An 18,444-nucleotide genomic window follows, 5' to 3' on the forward strand; every position below is an offset into this window, starting at 1 on the left:
AGCAAACTCGCCTTTAATTTTGGCTCTTTTATTGCAACCACACTTTGGCAATGGTGTGCGAGAGTCCTTAACCAAAAAGATCCTCTCGTTTGCTCTGCAACACCTCATTTCTCCGCTCACAGTTCATTTATGATTCTGATGAGAGTGTTTTTTCAGGAAACACACATTTCACTTTTTGACCTAGGAGCATCTGTTAGAATTTTTTTTAATACTACTTTGGCATTCTGGAAGTGTTAATGTCTTTCATATCTGTTTAATGCTATTTAGGGATATTTATGATCACCTCTTGGTTACTTGGGGTAAAGTGTGTTGCAATTTTTTTCAAACAGACAGGAAAGCATTCATATGAGGAAACAGATTGCTTTAAACATGTGCTTCCTGTGACAGTAAAAAGAACAAATTAGATTTAACACTGTGTAATGAATGCATAAATGTGTACGTTTAAGCTTTTAAAAGCCTTACGTTTGGTTCTGGCCTAAACAAAAATCAAGAGTCACCTACCAAGGCGCAACAAAGTCGATTTAAATATGTACAACCAAGCCTGTTCGTACTTTCAGAGTGACTTTTCTGGAGTTTTCCATTCCAGTCTAGACTTCTTCCCTGAAATTGGGTAAACTGGATCTTGGGACGCTCTTTCCTGATCCTAAGAGCGCTCTGCATCAGCGAATCACAAAAGAAGGAAGTGCTGGTACAACCATACTGATGAAAACTGGAGAAGAGTTCGTCGCCCTTATGACAAGAAACGCCGCTCGGCGGTAGCACCACGAGCAGACGAAGCCGCTCTCGCACGGACCCGCTCCAGCCTCGAGGGGCCCCTCGGGGTCCCGGCCCTGCGGGAGGGCTGTGCCGTGGGGCCCCTGCCCGGGCGGGACCTGCCTGGGATGCCCAGCTCTGACCCGGCACCCCGGGGGCTCGGGCCGGCTCCTGGGGCTGTGTGGGGACCGGGGGTGTTCCGGGCGAGGGGCCGCGGGCGCGCCGCCGCCGGCATGGCCTCGGCGCCGGCGGCAGCACCGCAGCGGGAGCAGGAGCAGCTGATGCCAGCAAGCTCTTCTGGCACTGGCCTGCAGCCGAGCTGATGGCTGTTATTTTTTAGGAGAAAAAAAGGAAGTGGAGAGGGTTCACCGGCCCAGGAAGCGGCCGGGAAGCGCTTCCTGTGCTTCCCTCCGTATGCGAGCTGTGCCTCATTTTTCGGCTGTGCTGGCTGCTCCAGCTCAGCCTGAGCGCCGCGCACACAGTGTAACCGTACTCGCCTGGAAATAGGAGCGAAAGGGAAGTCAGGCACGTAAACATAGGCCTTAACAGATCTCTTCAGAATGCAAACGATGCTATAATACATACTTAATTATTGTTCTTTGCTTACCTGCTGGGGGTAGAAACTATTCTGAATCATAGCTGTAGCAGTTCTGCAGAAATAGTCTAAATGTCTGCTTCTTTCTTGCATCCTTGTTTTTCTCTGAAGATGCGTCTGGAAAAGAATTAAGGCGGTTTCTGTCCGCCTTCACCCAGTTAGTTCCCTCACACCTCCGGTTTTCAATCTTTCCAGAAGACTTCTTAAACATAAAACCTACCGAGGTGGATACGGAGCGGGGGCTCCTGCGCCAGCGACCGTCAGAGAGCTTCCAAGTGCAGAGTGAGGATGGGGGCAGCGGCCGGTGTTAGAACACGGGGGTTCAGCACACACGCAGCCGCAAATGGAGCAAAATGCCAGAAAGATGACCGGTTTGTGCCGAGCCTGAATTTTTTCGCAGGCTGTGGGAGTTTGGTCTAGAATACAGTTTGTTTGATAATTAGTGCACATCTCCTAAGACTTTCAGAGATTCGTGCTTAACCTTTCTGCCACCACGTTCTGACGTAAAATCAACGCACCTTTTATCATTCTCCGGTATTTAAGTAAATATTTTTGAACCGTTTCCGTGCAACAGGTTTCCGAAGATTTAAAGTATGCCGCAGGTTTCCAAAAAACTTCATTTTTTCTTATATTTTAAATGTTCTGTTTGTGCAAAATTTTGAGAATCACCATAAGGGCTTCTTTGCATTTTTAATTTAGTAACTAACATATGAATAAATTTGCATATTAATTAGTTGCAGATTAAATCATGCATACATAATTGCCTCCTTACTGTGTTTAATGTTTGTCAAAATCTCCAGCCTGGTTTGATGGATGTCGTATGAAAGATTACAATTTGATGTACCCTTGGAAGTATTTACACCAATAATGCAGGATTCTTAATAGCAGAATTCTCTAGTTATACGCAGTTTCTAATAAACATGTAAGATAGGTGCATGTCCCTTTTGACTAGATTATTTCCTTGCACCAAGTCATTTACTATTCATAATCATTAATGCATCTCCTAATTATACAGCATATGTCTGTTAACCACTTCATTGCCGGTCTTGGGGCTGCAGCGCCTGAATTTTTAGTACAACTTGCGTTATTTGAGAGGCTATTCCCAAATTGTTTTGCCTCTGACATGAGCCATCACTTCAGATTTTCCTGCCGTGTGATATTTGGAGGAAGAATTTAGAATGCGAGGTACATTTTGTGGTTTATTATTGAGGTTGAAGAAACGAGCTGCACTTAATTCATGGCTGAAGCCTTCTCTGCTGTGGCTACTGCAGTAAATAATCAAGGACGTTCGAAGTGCACAAATAATATCTACCAAAACTGCCGCTAACATCGCGCCGAGCCTCGCCTAAAATCACGCGGGGGGTGGGCAGGGAAGGTCGGGTTTGTGGCTGCCGCCCCGGGTGCTGCGGCGGCCGGCTGAGCTGGCCGGGCGCCGCTGGCGGGGACGGCGTCGCCCCTGCCCGCAGCCGCCCCTCGTGCCGGGCTCCGTGTTGCAGAGGGATTTGATGGGGATTGTCGGTTTGCGTTTCCACCGCGCTGAGATAGCGCCTGGGCGCGATCGCCAGCCTCCAGATACACGGTAAAAATCTGGGCTCGGGTTCCCGACACGCAAGTCCACAAAATTCAGCAGACTTTTGGAAACCTGTAAACGTAGTGGGTTTGTGTTTGCCTCTCGTTTTTTTCTGAACTTGGAGCTATGCTCTGATCATACTTTCAGGTTTTGTCCACAGCTATGAGGGCTTGAAATGGCTATTTTTAATCAAACCTAGATTTTAATGTAATTACTGAATTTTTGCAGCTGATGCTTTAGGAAAAGATAAAACCCCAAAAGAACAGGAAATAGTGCAGGACTCCTGATAAAATCCCAAGAGTTGGCTACGCTGAATCTATCAGCAAGCAGTTGATTTCCTTCTTAATCTGGCTATACATTAACTACTTTTCACGCAAAAGCGATTTTAGAGGACCTCCAAAAAACCGCGTTTTGTTGTAGAAGTTGGCGCTAGCATGTGTTAGGCGTTTAAGTGTGAATTTGAGCAGTCGGTGGGAATATGGTACAGTGTTAGGAAACGGCACCAGGGAAGCTGGACCTTGCTCCCCGAGCTTGCTGCCTACCTGATAGAGAGTTTTCTGGCACGTGACTTCACCTCTGGGTGCCTCAGCTCCCCTCTTTTTTTTTGTTTTTGGCTGTCTTTGTTCATCCAGGCTGTAACCCCTTCAGGCCAGGCTCCGGCTCAGCACGGTGCCTGTGCAGCGCAGGATGACAGAGGCTTCTAGGAACGGCTGTATTTTAATATAGCATCTGGATTCATATAATTGAAAATGTGCTTTTGGAGTATTAATTAGGATTGCTGAAAGGAAAAGTTCATGGGAAAGTGTAAGCATGTCATTTCAGTGAGAGGTTTCTTCTGTAATATGTATGTGTTTACAGTTGGTTTGCCGTGTATTTTAAGTGCATATTTCTGTATGTAAAGAAAGAATACACATATTTGAAATAATATAAAATACACAGTGAAACTACTGCATGACCCTAATTACTCAGAAAATCATATCCTTCGTTTCAGACCCAGCAGCCTGATGTCTTTGGTCCAACCAGTCAGGTTGCAAGGTACATTTTAGCACATTATTCACTGTGAAAAGCCCAATGAGATCAAAGGTAGAAATACCCTTTCCTCCTGAAGGATTTTACATAGTAAAAATAAAACATCGTGGAACTAGTGCCCAATGACCTCACAGACTTATTCTCTAATCACAGAAGAACATAAACTGCTTAATACTTGCCACTAATTATCCTCCCGCACTGTGCAATTCAGTATTAAACCACGAAAGAATGTTCAAATACCATTAAGGGACAAATCTACAAAAGCAAGAGAATTGGAAGGCCAGGCCACATGCAGTAAACTCAGCCCCGCGGTTAGCAGATGCCGCGCACAACAACATCCCTGGCCCCACTTCAGTCCCGACGCGGGCTACGCACCGCGCACGCTGTACGTCAAACAGAAACGCGTCGTCTCAGGAGTTGCTTAACGAGCGTGACTTGTGCCCGTGTTGAGAGAGACGTCAAATCTTTGCTCCATTTGGCTGCGAGCCCCCAGCCGTGGCCATCGTGGAGGCACCGTGCGCAGCACCCGTGGGTGCGGGAGCACGCCTCCGCGCTCGCAGCGTGCAGGAGAGGAGCGCGCTGCTCTCGTTGCACCTGAGCGCCCAACCTCGACAGCTGCCTACCGCCTTTTACATTACTATCACCTCTGATCCAGCTTCACCGTCCGAAGGGTTAAAATTCACCCTGAAAGCCAAATTCTTCATCTTTAATGGGAAATTTGACAAATGTTGCAGAGAACATCTTTTGTTTGAAAATCTCCAAGGAAAGACAGATACCCGACGGTTTCCCTCCTCCGGGCGATACTCCTGGAGTACTAGAGACAAAACGATTTTATGCAAAGAGAGGGGAAAAAGGCTGTGAGAAGCAAAAATGCCAACGCTGCTTATGGCCCAGTCCAGCGCAGCAGGCAGAGAGCTGAGACTTGGGAAAGACGTGATGCTTTTCGTGCCGGTGCTTCAGTCACCTCCTGCAGACCTTGCGCCCGCCCGCCTGCAGCCCCGGTCCCAGGCTGGGCGTAACGCCTCTCCCCGTGTGCCAGAACGAGGTTTAAGCAGTAACTTCAGGTCCTGATTTCTTGGGAAGTGAGCAAGACTTCAGCAATTTTGCAACGTGCTGAAGGTGGTATAAACAGCAGAAGGGAAGAGAAGTGATGTGGTTTAGGAGAGCAGGAGGGGTAACCGTGAGGAAGGAGGCACAAATAAAACAAAAGTGCTCTGGCAGAATATCGGGTGAAGCTTTTGTGGCAGGACACAGATTTTTGACTCGGGAGTACTCGCCCATATTTCTTAACATAGAGACAAAACGGACGAAATACCAAGACACATACTATGTGCTGGAGACCCTCCCGTGCTGCGGCTCGGCTGAGCCGCTCTTGCACATCCGGAGCTGGGGCAGCAGAAAGCTTTCGGTTGCTGCAAACCCCTTTTAACTCCATCCTTACATCTCGGGTGACGGGAGCACTACCCCTGCCAGAAGCACAACCCAGCAGTCGCGGATGCGGAGGGAACAGTGCTTTGTTTGCGCGGGTGGGAAGCCCCAGCCCTGATGTTCCCTCTGGCGTGGAGAGACTCTGCGTAGGGTCTGGGATCACCAAGCGGTATTTTGTGTTCATGAAATACCCATTATTCTGCATTCTTACCGTCTGTCTTTGAGCAGTATCCTTAACGAAAGCCTTGCACAGGGTGCTCCCTTCTTTCTTCTGGCAGCATCTCAGTTTTATGATCCCCACCTTGACCAGACCTCTCCCCATGCCTTTTCCCTCTCCCGACTCCCCTTCCACGTGCACTGCTCTCCCAGGAGAGCAGAACAGGGTTCAAATTCATCTGCGTCCTCCCTAGTTCTTTGAGGTCTTCGGGACCAGCCCCTTCATCTTTCTGTGTGCGACCCATGCTTGCACCGAGCAGCAAAACCGAGCCATACGGCCGGGTACGGAGGGTGATGTGCATGGGTGGGCAATGCAAAAGGGATTTGCCTTCTTTTCCAATTTTTCTGAAAACGCGCTGTCTCTACCTCTCCTTTTGCCAGGCTATCTGAGGTTGGGGGTTCTTTTCAAGCACAGGTCATTTCCAAGTACAAAGTTCATCTTCAGAGCACGTTGCACACATGGAAACGCGACCTGCTCATCCCGAGCATCCCCGGGAGCTGAGCCGCAGGCATGTTTTCCTCCCGAACACCTTGCACATCACCGTGCGGCCAGGTCACCGAACTTCATATTTCCCCTTGTAGTCGGGGCAGAAAGCCCGAGCCGTTCCCCTGGGCGGCCCCGTGCCAGAGGCGCGTGTGCGGGGGGCCCCAGGCTCCGATCCCCTCGGCTCGATGTAACTGCAGCACCGACGCGGTGCCCGCGGCCTCTCCGAGCTTTGGTTTCTCCGTCTATACAAAGGGAAACAGTGGCAGAATAATATTTAACTGCTAGATAGAGGGGCTGCGAGGCCTAACTATGTAACAGCTGAAAAGCCTTCCATATGGCAACGTGCAAGAAACGAGGAGCAGCGTTCCTCTCCCGCTCCCTCCCCAGATTCTTGTGGCAGAGTGGGAACGAATCTGAGTTTGCAGGCTCCCACATCTCTGTTCAGTCCTGCAGATCATTTAGCAGAGAGGAGGGTAGTGAGGAACGCTTCTGAGGGCTTTGATCAGCTCTGCTAACGGTTTAGTATGTAGACAAATTGCTGTGTGTGATTGAAAAAGAGGCCACGTTTTGGTTCTTAACACGAGCCACGTGTCCGTCCACAACTTTTTCTTACCTTCTCCACATTTTTTTCCCTTTTTTCATGTATTGTTTTAAAAAATAATGGCGCAACAGCATAATACATACACTTTTTTTTTTGAAGTTCTGGTGCAAGTAGGTATTCATCATTTTATAAAACGCTGAACCCACTTGGGAGAATATATACGGTTACTAATGAAAATCATTATATTACAGTGTGATTTTTTTCCCTAAAGACTGAACATAAGAGCAGGTCCTTGATTGCATTATGCTTCAAAAATGTTTGTTTATTTTGTAACGGCAGCTACTGCTAATGGAGAACAATTGACCAGGAACGTATGGAAACCTCACGGTAACGCCATATGAGCAATAACTGCAGCACTGATCACTCTAGATTGTGCTTCAGCTGCAAAAGCAAAGATAATCCCTTGTAATCTGAAATTACCTGTTTATTATGTGGTGTGTACAGTCAGCGAGCTGCTCGGCACTGTATGAAATATTAAAAACCTTAACTCTGTTCATTTATTTTACCGAATACTTCTCCAGTGGACTCTCAACTATGGAACCATGTCTGTAGTCTCATACTGAGACCTATGGCACTGGAATTTCCAGATGTAGGAACCTCCCATCACTTCTCCCTGTGTGCCTTGGGAGCATAGAGAAGATGTCAGAAATGAACCCTAAACCCACTTTTCCTCTCCGTTTCTGTAGTGAATCCCAAGTGGAAGCCCATGCGATGTTCTGGCACACAGTCTAGGCCAGCAGAATTCCTGACTTTGTTCTGGAAACCCCGATGCCACCTTGCACGTGTGGTAGGGCCTGTTGACGTAGCCAGAGCAATGCGGAGAAGCCGTCACAGTGTTGCTAACCTCAAAGGTTCGAATATCGTGAGTCAGCCGCCCTCCCATCCACAAAAAAAAAGAAATCACGAGATTTTAAAAATAGTAAAGATTGGGTTGGGTTTATTAGCCTTTGGGGTCTTCTGCCTCAAAGTTCCCATTTCCCAGCTCTCCTCCACAGTTATCAGAGTTAGAAGCCGAGTCTTCAAAATACGAAATCTGAGATCATCCTGTAAGCAATGACCACAGCAGCTCTGACTTTCCAGGAAAGAAAGCCCACCAAACACTCTGATACTCAAGATAAAATGGTAAAAATTGGCAATGGTGCCTTCGTGCAAGAAGAAATCCTGGCCCATGTGGTTTAAGTTTCTCTCTTGGCTTTTCACAAGCAGGGTAGTCAAAAATAAACCTAGTGGCAAACGGATATTTTAGATAAACGGTTTTGTTTCAAATAGATGAACTGTAAAGTATGTTTCTATGCTCTTCTTTATTTTTCCTTTTGTAAGCTAAGTTTTATGGAAGGCCATGGGTAAGCGGGAGGACACCGTGCCGCCCTGCCTGCCCCCAGTGCCCTGCCCTCCTCTGGGGGTCCAGGCCAGCTCATACTGAGCCAGTCTTTGCAGCTGAAGGGATGGGCTCAACCCGATCATGTGTTAAAACTGGCTTATCTGGAAAGCAAACATTGGATGCTGGTTTGGTTTTCAATAGCTGGTTTTGATCTAGGGTTTTATTATGTTATTAACTTCATGTGCTATCTAGTAAATACAGTCTGTATAGTATTTGAGGTAAAAGGAGAAGAAGTTTGATGTTTTACAGATTAAACTTGGCGGCTGCTTGCAGAGGTGTCCTATGGTTTATTCTGGCAATCTCAGACCGACTCCTTGGCCATGTTCCTGGCTTCCAACCTCAGTTACAGCACCCACTTCGGCCAGTTAGCTTGTGTTTGGCCATGCAAGAACAGGAGCACGTGCAGTTATGTCACCGATTCTGTCACTGCTGAAAGGGCAATTTGCTCAAAACCTGCTCTGGATATAGGAAATGTGCCTGTCTAACGTGTTCAATACAGACAAATGTACAAGAATTCGGTGGAATCAGCACTGGTCATGACACTCATGAGTCCTAGCTGGCCGACCATTTAAATTTAGGAAAAAAACTTGCAAAGGTACTTGTGTTGAAATTATTTTGAAATGCAGCAACGTCTAGGTACTGTCACGATGACCTGACTCATGCACAAAGAAATCCTGTGGACAAGGACTGTCATACCGGCGTGCCGTGGGTGCAGTCCGGGTCAGTCCCAAGTCCCGCAGAAGCTGGCTGAGATGGCGCTGCTGGCCATCCGGCTCTTCGGTCCAGGCTCTCTGCTGGAATAGCCAACCCTCAGGGCCACTCCATGAGCTGCACCTGGTTAAAACATCTGGTGGAGAGTTTGTCCCCTTAACGAGAATGAGAGGAGCTAGTCCGGTGCTGGGAAAAAGGCTTGTTTCCTCCTGGCACACAAGCCTGGAAGCGAGGCGTAGGATCATTGGGTTGATTAGGATTGCCATCAGTAGGTAGTCTATAATATTAAAGCAGATGTATCCACATTTGGCTGATTTAAAGTAGCTTTTTAGAGACTGTGGCTTTTAGGATCTGATTTATTCATATAGCATCTGTATAATTAGATATTTATACTGTATTCACTCTATGGTGCACAAGTTTCTGAATGTGAACCTCTTCCTGGGGAGAGAGGAGAGAATATTAATGTACAAAAACATAGGAAATTAAGCATTGCCTTTAGTTGCAGTAGTTACCAAAGCGACCATTATAAAGTCCATCACCTAGTGTTCAGCAGGTTAATCTCTTAACTCAGTTTGGGATCCTCCAAAACTGAGACCAGGCAATGGCCATGGCACGCGCTGCCGAAAACATGTCCCACCTGTAGGAGGTCAGTAAGGTGCAACTTTGTTCTGGGGTTTATCCAGCATCTGAGTGAGCTTTCCATGGTTCGGTTTGTGTCCTCTCTGGTCAGAGGCGCCGGTGCTGCGCAGGTACTTTGGGGGGGATTTTAAGAAACCTTCAGCTCAGCTCTGGCGTCTCCTAGGACAGACCTGGCTTTGGGGTACAGAGCTTAAATAGGAGAGAAGCTGGTCAGAAAAGGCTTGTGGTGCGCAAGATGGGACATGTCTTCATGGGACTGCTGAATGGAGGTCCTGGTGACTCAGCTGGGTAAGGTTCTTCACATCTGGGCATTCAGAGCCACTTCTCCACCCATGGTGGGTATTTTAATAAGGATTTGTGTAAGAAGGATGAGATTATCCAAGTGACCCAGACTTAGAGGAATACTGGCTATTTTAGTCATCTTACGTGGTATTTCACCATTATCCGTTCCAGTTTGTGGCTGCAAGCTTGTCACCTCGCAGACAGCTTCCCTTCCTTTGCTCCTCTTCTGAGGACCTCAGTTACAGTAGTGTCAGGAACGTGACTGCCCTCTCTTCCTTCCAACGTTCTTTTTCTGTGACCTTCTGGAAGGTCTGATGCCTGATGCGAAGCGTGCCAGTGGTGGAAACCGCTCTGTCGGGACGACAGGACACCATCCATTGCAGCACCCCTAGTTGAGGGAGGAGGGTGCTCAGCAGCTCACAGGATGAGACCCTTTCCAAATTCTCTGTCTTGAAAATCCTGCTGGAAAAGCAGGGATCCGTTACCTCCCTCCTGCCCTCCTGGACCAGGAGAGATGGCCTCCTGCAGGAGCTGCAGAACCCGCCCTTCTCTCCTCTTCCTCCTCCTCCTCCTCCTTCTTGGGTTTCTCGGATGTTTCCTCACCCTCTTCTGGAATTTGCCGCTGAGATCTGAGAGAAGAGAAGCGAGGAGAGGATGGCAGCGAGCGTATATATACCAAAGCACCGGAATTCTCTCGCAGCCGTCCCAGCGCCGGTTGTTTCCCGGCAGCCCCACCCGGCTTCTCTGCCCGTCCCCCGCCGGCTGTACCGTGCCTGGGTGGCTGCTCCGGGGCGACCAGCGGTACAAAGGGCGAATGGAACAGGAGGGCCCCAAAAGGAATTACTAACGTAGACAACGCTAAAGGAACTGGATTCTGACAACGTGCCCGTGTACCATGGCACCCTGCGCTTGCTGTGTCGTGCTGTATAGGTGACGTATCGACCCGAATTTGCCGCTACCCATGTTGTGTTCGGGGAATACATTTACACCGTGAGGGCACGGCTAAGTTACGCCTGGTCAGCCGTGTTCTCTTGTGACCGGCAAGATGCTGAGAGAATGAGGCCTGGCATAGAAAGTGCTGAAATAAGGCATTATCGGGGCATTTCGTGCATCTCTTGGGCTGTATGTGCTTTAATGTCCCCTGCCCTTCGGGGGCATTCCCTCCGGGTACAGTATAACGTTGTTCTTACCAAAACAGAGGTTTAAATACTCATCCTTGACCCCTTACATGGAAAACAAGGACCTTTTGGGCAGCGGAGACAGCACGCCGGTTGGACAGGACCGGAGGAGGCCGGTGCGGTGCCCGGGAGCGGCGCGGGGCGGTGGGACGCGCCGTCCCCACGTCACTCTCCCCCGCCTGCGCCTCGGTGTCTCCACGCTGCCAACCGCTCGTTAAGACGAAGGACATAATTGCAGCGTTGCCGACACCGCTCTGTGGCAAGGGCTGGCAGACGTCGGCGCTGCCTGACGCCCACCGGCGGGTGGGAGCGCGGGGGGGCTGCGCGGCAGCGCAGATGCAGGCGCGGGGGGCTGCGGGGGGTCCCGCACAGCTGCACCTGCAGCGTCCCCCTGCGCCCTCACACCGGCGTGTCCGGAGCTGAATCCCGGCGGCGAACCCTCGCCTTTGTCGGTGCCGGGGAGCTTGGCCCTCCAGCAGCCCCCGCTAACGACAAAACCCAGCGCAGAAACCCGCTTTTGCCTGGTTCAGCAAAAATCCCCAACGTAGCTTTGTCGCGCCCAGATGCAAATGCGTCGAGCGCTGCGTTCGGAGATTAAAACACCCAACAACGATTTAATTTTTTTAAGAGGCTGCTTCTCATCAGATAACTCCCCTTACATTTCTAGCGGTTTGCTCTTTTAATCAACGGGCTCCCGTTAGCCGGGAGCCCAGCTCGGGCCACGCGGCTGGAGACGTGTCCTCGGCCGTGCCAGCGTGCCAGCGGCAGACCCGCCGTCCCGAAAGCCACGGGGGTCTCCCGAGCAGGGCTGCGTTGGGGGGTGCTGGGGCAAAGGGGTGCGGGAAGGGGCGGGTGGGTGGCCGAGGACTCACGTAACCTGGCCTGGCATCATTGCAAAGCCCTGCCTGTGGTCCGCGTCTCTCCGAGAGTATTCCTGGCTGTTATAAATAATACGCATTTTATGTGAGATACACATTTCTATTTCTGAAAAATAATAAAGGCAGAATATCCAGGACCATCACAAGTTCCTAAGCGAGGCAGGAAAATACGTTAAAGTTATCTTAATGTGTGTGTCGAATGCAAATATGATACAATAAAGTAATTAATTTTTATTGTCGTGTGTTGAGAATTATAGTTATGGGCTTACTCCCTGCAAACCACCTTAACTTCTTACCGTGTTACGTACAATGTATTTATAGTGAAATTTTCCCATTCAGGAGAATGAAAGCACTAATATGACAGGAGCCAAATTAAGTTGGACTGTTCCCCACTCCGAGGTTGCAAAAACCGAACTGAAATCATCTGCAGTCATTTTCTTGACACATGGGTCACGATTCAAGGATTGCTCTCCAGAGCTGCGGGTCTCTCTCCGATTCCATGATCTATAGACATCGACACGTGAAGTTTTTAGGCTTATCTAGTGCCAGTCAGAAAAAGCTGCTTCTGCTGGAGTTAGGGGGTTGTTTCCGTGGCAGGAGAGCAATTAAGTTAGATGATTTAAAGGTCCATCCAATCTAATTTTGTGGTAAAATTTTGTACTAAAATGTAATGCTAGTTGTATAACTTTGTGTGGAGCTGTGAAGCTACAGCTTTTATTAAGAGAGAAAATACCGTGCCTTGCAGTTTGCAAACGCAGAAAGGAGGAACGGGCTTTATTTCTAGGTGTGTATTAAAAACACCAGAAGGTGGTTTTTTGCTAAATGATCAAAGCACTTTGTTACTTTTCATTGATACCTACGTCTGTAGGAGGTTACGTTTTACAAAGCAGGTTTACGGGCGTAGGAGATTTCTGCCCGTCTGCCACAAGCCCTGGGTGCGAGGAGCCGTTTCTCTCCCTTTCTGGAGGAACGTTTTGTTGCCCGTTGACCTGTAGTAGCTGGGATTTTTGGCTTTACGTATTATACGCCGAGGGTGGTTTAAAGGTTACAAATGTGATCTTGTCAGATTGACAACTAACTGTTCTAATGAGGAAAAAATCCTCAAAGCATGAAATTTGAATGAAATGTGTGATTATAATTCAAGTACTGTTTACCCAAACCTCCGGGGACCTCCCGAGTAAACGCAGAACAAGTGAGTTAGAGAAACCTCTGCTCGTTCTTTCCTCCCCCCTCGCACGGGCAGCCGCGCGCGCAGACCCCATAGATCTGGGTGGAAAGTACGACAGAAAACTTCGCCGTCGCCCGAGCCGACGGCTCGGAGTTGCGTCGCCGGCTCTTTGTGCTGGGTGGATGCTGTCTGCGGTGCCGTACCGCGTCGAGGAGTAAGGAAATAGGTGCTTTGAATTATTAAAGCCGAGCCCGGAGAACCGGCTGCGGATGGCATTTGCTTCGCCATATGCAAATGATTTAGTTTCATTTGGGATCCATTCCCAGGGGCCCTCCTTTCCTGTGATGCTGGGAGTTTGGCAAGGCCCGGCGAGTCCCGGCGCGGTGCTTGGGGGGTGTTTCGTGCCCCACCACCCCCTGCCCTGCGCGGTGCTGGCGCGGGACACCCAGGGGGTGTTTTTTCTTCTTCTCGTTTTTATTATTGTTGTTTATTATTATTATTATTATTATTACTACTATTATTATTATTATTACTATTATTATTATTATTATTACTACTACTATTACTATTTAAAGCCCACAGAAGGGGGGCTGCGCGGGGCTGCGCGGGCCGCGGCAGCTGCGCACAATGCTGGGAGCGCGCCAGCAGCACGGACAGATGGCGGAGTTATTAGATGTGCATCATCCGATTCCCTTCCTGCCACTCGCTTTTTAATCAAATTAAAACAAAAAAAAACCCACACCAAAAAAAAAAGAAGAAGAAGAAGGAAAAAAGGCGAGAGGAGCGGGCGAGGGAGCGGGGGAGGCAATTAAGCCCATTTGTATTCCGCTCGGTAACGCGCCCGGCTCCGCGGGGAGCGCGCCGGGCGGTGCGCGGGCGCGGGGCGGTGCGCGGGGTTGAGGGGCGGGGGGGGGGGGGAGAGCCGCGCAGCCTCCGCCCCCGCGCGGCGAATGGTCTCGCCCTGCTTTGCATATTGAGCGCGCCCGGCCGGGCCGGGCGGGCGGATGGGAGCGGGGGCGCTGCCGTGAGGAGCGGGCGAGCCGGCCGGGGCGCGGAGTTGGGCGCGGGCGCGGAGGGGGACGGCGGGACCATGTACTGCGCATACACGATCCCGGGCATGGGCGGCAACCCGCTGATGTACTACTACAACGGGAAAGCGGTAAGCGGCCGCGGCGGCTCACGGCGCGGCTGGGACAAGTGCGGTGGTGGCGGGGGCGAGCCTGCTCCGCGCTCCCGCCGCGGCGGGGGGGCCGCCGCTGCAGTCCGGCGTGGGGGCTTTTAATTGTCTCTCCTCCCTTCCCTCTTTTAGGGGGTTTTGGGTTTTTTGTGTTCTGTACGCTAGAAAGTCCACCCGGGCTTAAAAGTTTGGGATTAAGTGAAAATAGTGCAAAGCGGGGCGGTGGGATTAAAATGAAAACAGGGGAAGACGGGCGGGAGCGGAGCGGGGCTGCGCGGCCGCGGGGCTCCCCCCGCCACCCGTGGGTGCGTGGGGCCGGCACCCTGCTCGGAAAGGAGCCGTAAAATAACGGAAAATGGAAAAAAAAGCCCCTTCCCGCCCGTTCCCGCCGCCGGACCCGGCCTGCTTGGTTCTTTTTTTTTTTTTCTTGGCCCCCCCCCCCCCTTCCAACAGAAAGGCTTTATTTAAGAGGGGGAAAAAAAAGTGTCTGGTATTTTGTGCATAACCCCAGCAGAAGGTTTATACTTGCCATCTGGAGGGGTTTTTTTGTTGTTTTTTTTTTTCTCTGGCTGGGTCTTGAGGAGGAAAAGTATTTCAGTATATTTTAAAATATTGTGGGGAGGGGGAAGGGCGAGGTAAGGAGGGGAACTGTTGCTGAGGGGAGAGGAAAATAAAATTTGGAGAGGCTGGGAAGGGCGGGGGAGCTGCTCCGGCCTGCGCTCCTCCAACTTTCCTCCCTTGCATCCGCTCCCAGGCGGAGCGGCATAGTTAGGCTGGCGTAGTTAGGCCAGCGTGGAGCTGCTGGGGGTTCAAACCCCTTATCCCACTGGCCGTGGGGGAATGGGGGGGCATGTCTGCCCTGGGCTGCGCCTGGGCAGCCCCCCTCCAGCCCAGCTTGTTCCCTACGGAAAGCTGCTCTGGCGAGTGAACATCTGTTGGAATAGCTGAGATTTTTTTTGTTGTTGTTAATTTTTTAAAAATATGCTTATTAGCAAGAGTTGTGGGCCTCCTCTTTTGTTTTGAATGTTTTGCAAATAACGTGTTGCAGTAGTGCAGGACGCTTGGTTTGGGGGTAGAAACTAAGAGGATTTGCACAGGAAAAACAATTGAGATTTAAAATTACAAAAATGCAGAAGAATAAAGATTCCTAAACGTACTGCAAGGCTTCCCCCCCCCCCGCCTTTAAAGTGGTTATTGCTGTTCCAGAGCTGTTGAGGCTTCACCTCAAGCCTACCTGACGTTCCCATGCATGGCAGGGCCGGCAGCCTCGGGAGCTTTAAAAGAAAAAGTTCCTAAACGCTGCTATTCATCCTCAGTACGTAATAAAATCCTGGCGACAGCAGCCTGTGCGCAGGGAGCAGCGATGCACAGCGCTTGCACGGCGTCAGGGCCACGGGAAACAATTTTCAACACTTCGACCAACTTCATTATTCTTTGCATTTTTCTTGCGGGGGGCGAGATGGAGCGCTTGATATGGAGGTGGGTGGGGGAGCTGGGCTTTTCCTTTTGGTTTGGGTTGTTGGATTTGGTGTCGTGTGTCGTGTGCCCCCCAGTCTATTTGTATTTTTTTTGTTGGCTTCTTTTTTTAAGTAACTAAACACAGAAAGCACAATGCCCAGCCCGCTTAGCGAGCGGCCCTACGGTCCATGTCGCCGAGGCTGGGAACGGTGAGACAGTAATGTCGTCCTGTCGTGCCGGCCGCCTGTCGTACTTACATAAAACTGCAGAATATGACATCATAGGGCTAATTAACCCCACTCGGCTGCCGGGCCTTCTCCCCTATTCTTTGTGTTTTTCAGAAGGTGGGACTCGTAAAAACCAGGATGGCTCTTGTCACAGGAGGTGTATTTATGGGCACCGGCGGAAGATGTCTGGGAAAAGCCAGCCTGGCCTCGGTGCCGGGAGGGCACAAAGAGAGAGGCGAGGGTCCCCGTGCCGCCGGGGCGCACGGGCAGCCCTGCCTGCGCTGCCCGCGCTGCCCGCGCTGCCCGCTCCCTTCCCGCGGCTCGGGGAAAGGCGTCGGCCGCAGCGAGGGAGTCGCGGGAGTCGGGGGATGAGGCCAGCCCACAGCCTTGGGAGGGGGAGAAAGTATTCCCGCGTCCACTTGACACACAGATTTCTGTGTTTTATAGAGCCGGCATTGTTCTGGCCCCGGTTCCGCATTGTGCGGCTCTTGATGTGGTGCCAGGCATCGTGCGGAGATTGGGGATGCCATGCATTAATTGTTCACAGCCCCTCGTCGAAAGGACCCGCGGCTCTCGGGGCTGCACAGCTCTCGCCCGCTTGTTGGGCAGGGCAGGGGCTGCTCTGTCTCGCGCAAGTTTCCTTGTGCGGGAAAGATAGAGTTCTGAATTCCTCCTTCCCCCCCCCCCCTTTTTTTTTTTCCCCAGTGACAAGTCAATTACTTGTTTAAATTCGGGTTGAACTCTCTGAACCGCGAGCAGGCAGCGGAAGCAGGTCTTCCCTGGGAATAAACAAAAGAAGAAAAAATGCAAAATCATTCCAAAGCCCTCTGAGTCGAAGTTGCTGTGGGAAGAGGAGTGCAGTTGGGTACAGGAGTCACAAAAATGGCTGGAAAAAAATTAAACTGCCATAAATGCAAGATGTGCAGAACGCATTTTCTGCAACTTGCTGCTTTTTTTCTCGCTCGCAGGGCGTTGTAGCAGAGCTTACTCTCTGGGAGAGCACTTTCTGCCTTTAACTATTTACTGATGTTCATCGGTAAGAAACCTTTTCCTTCGCATCTCTTGTGATAGAGGATATTTGTTTTGCAAAATCTGAAAAGAACAGCAAACCTGCCAGTGTCAAAGGAGAAAGTGGAAAGAGAAGCTAAGTGCTTGGTGATTGCGTTAGTGGTACAATATATAAATGTTGGGCTCTCGATTCACTTTTTTCCCCTAAAATATTGTAAAAAAGACGTTTCAGCAAAGGAGTTGGAAGCGTGCGCTATTATCTGTGATTAACTAGATCAACGCTTCGATTACGTTGGAAGCAATGAAACGAGAAGAGCCTTTTTTTCCCGAAGCCTTGCTTGTTTTTAGCCGAGATGGGTGCAATATTTTAGGATATGCGCGTTACCTGAAAGGGGATGGATCCAGGATTCCTGTCTAAATTTGATTTTCAAAATTGCTTATTTTCAATCGCACCTCACTGAGATTTTAATAAAGTATTATTTGGTCATAGGCAATATATTGAAACGCGTGGAACTATAAAGAAGAAATCATTGCAAATGAAAATCAAAAGTGGCAAAATTTTCTTTTAATGCTATCTTAAGATCACATCGTCAGCTCCCACCGTGCGCATGTGTTAAATCATATAGGGAAACCTATAATTATTGTAATTGCTCTTTTTGCTTTATCCTAACAAGCTTCAACCCATCTCTCAAACTAGTTGTTTTGAAATAGTTATTTGTCAAGTCATCAAATCACAAAAAGTAAATGCTAATGAGTTTTTCCTGTTTACATTCTGTCTGCTATTCTTATTATAAAGCTTTTCAACTCCATAAAGTTCCTAGATGAAGATGAATGCTCCATGGTATCGTTCCTGCTAATAGGCTAGGCCAAAGAGTGTAATAATTCCATGTACCGCGCTTAATAATGACAAGTGAGGAGTTGTGAATGGCACGAGGCTGGCGTCGCTCTGGGAACGGCGCGGAGAAAGTTTTCTTTTTGAGCACGAGGAGGAAGAAATCTCGAAACCGAAATGAGAGACCCTGGGTGCTTGCACCCTTTTGCCTGAGCCGGCAGTAATTCAGCGTGATGTTTATGGCTCATCTTTGTTTAAAGAAATGTCAGCGTTTCGTTTGCTGGGAATACTGGGAGTACTGACACACGGATCATAAAAAAAATATTTATTAGCAAAAGTTACAAGAGACTTTAAGCTAGTTCTGAAGCGTAGGGGTGGATTTTTGTAACGAAGTAACACTAAATTTACAACCCCTTCGTCGAACTGCATCCGCATACGGGTGGCTCAGGCTTCCCGATTTGAAATCCATATGTGTATGTATATACGTCTGTGTATAGAAATGCTTACTCTTCTCGGGATTGTGCGCAGATGCCAAGGTATCTAGAAGACTTCCCCAATATTTGTGGGGTTTATGGAAGGCCTGTATGTTTATATCCTGAATTAATACAATCTTGTCGGCTCCCTGCTGATAACAACAAAACAAAATTTTGTAAATTATAGCTACACACCTAAAAGTATGTATATAGTCACATATATGTACACACACACATTTTGACACAATCAGTGGTTTTGTGTTTTACGTTCTGCAGGAAGGGAAGGGAGATGGCACAAATTTATTCTGAATCTTTGAGTTTGTGTCTTGGAGTTTTGAAATAACTGTAGCACT

The 18,444-nt window shown here is 49.3% G+C and overlaps 1 protein-coding gene across 10 annotated transcripts in view; it reads left to right on the forward strand.

Annotated features, from left to right (window-relative positions):
• The window catches only part of LOC309415078 (transcription factor 4), a gene marked incomplete at its 3' end in the record, with an annotated part of 234,114 nt that overhangs the window by 154,178 nt on the left and 61,492 nt on the right, over nucleotides 1-18,444 (forward strand). For 3 of the 10 annotated variants that reach the window (XM_082012491.1, XM_082012492.1, XM_082012484.1), the window contains exon 1: nucleotides 13,262-14,075. The exons of the other annotated variants lie outside the window; for them this stretch is intronic. In XM_082012491.1, coding sequence (XP_081868617.1) covers nucleotides 13,590-14,075 — 486 coding nt within the window. In that variant the 5' untranslated portion in view covers nucleotides 13,262-13,589. Of the gene's footprint in view, nucleotides 1-13,261; nucleotides 14,076-18,444 lie in introns of those variants that run through there. 10 annotated transcript variants of the gene reach the window in all.

The sequence above is a fragment of the Phaethon aethereus genome (genome assembly GCF_964289735.1).
Source record: "Phaethon aethereus genome assembly, chromosome: W".
Lineage (NCBI taxonomy): Eukaryota > Metazoa > Chordata > Aves > Phaethontiformes > Phaethontidae > Phaethon > Phaethon aethereus.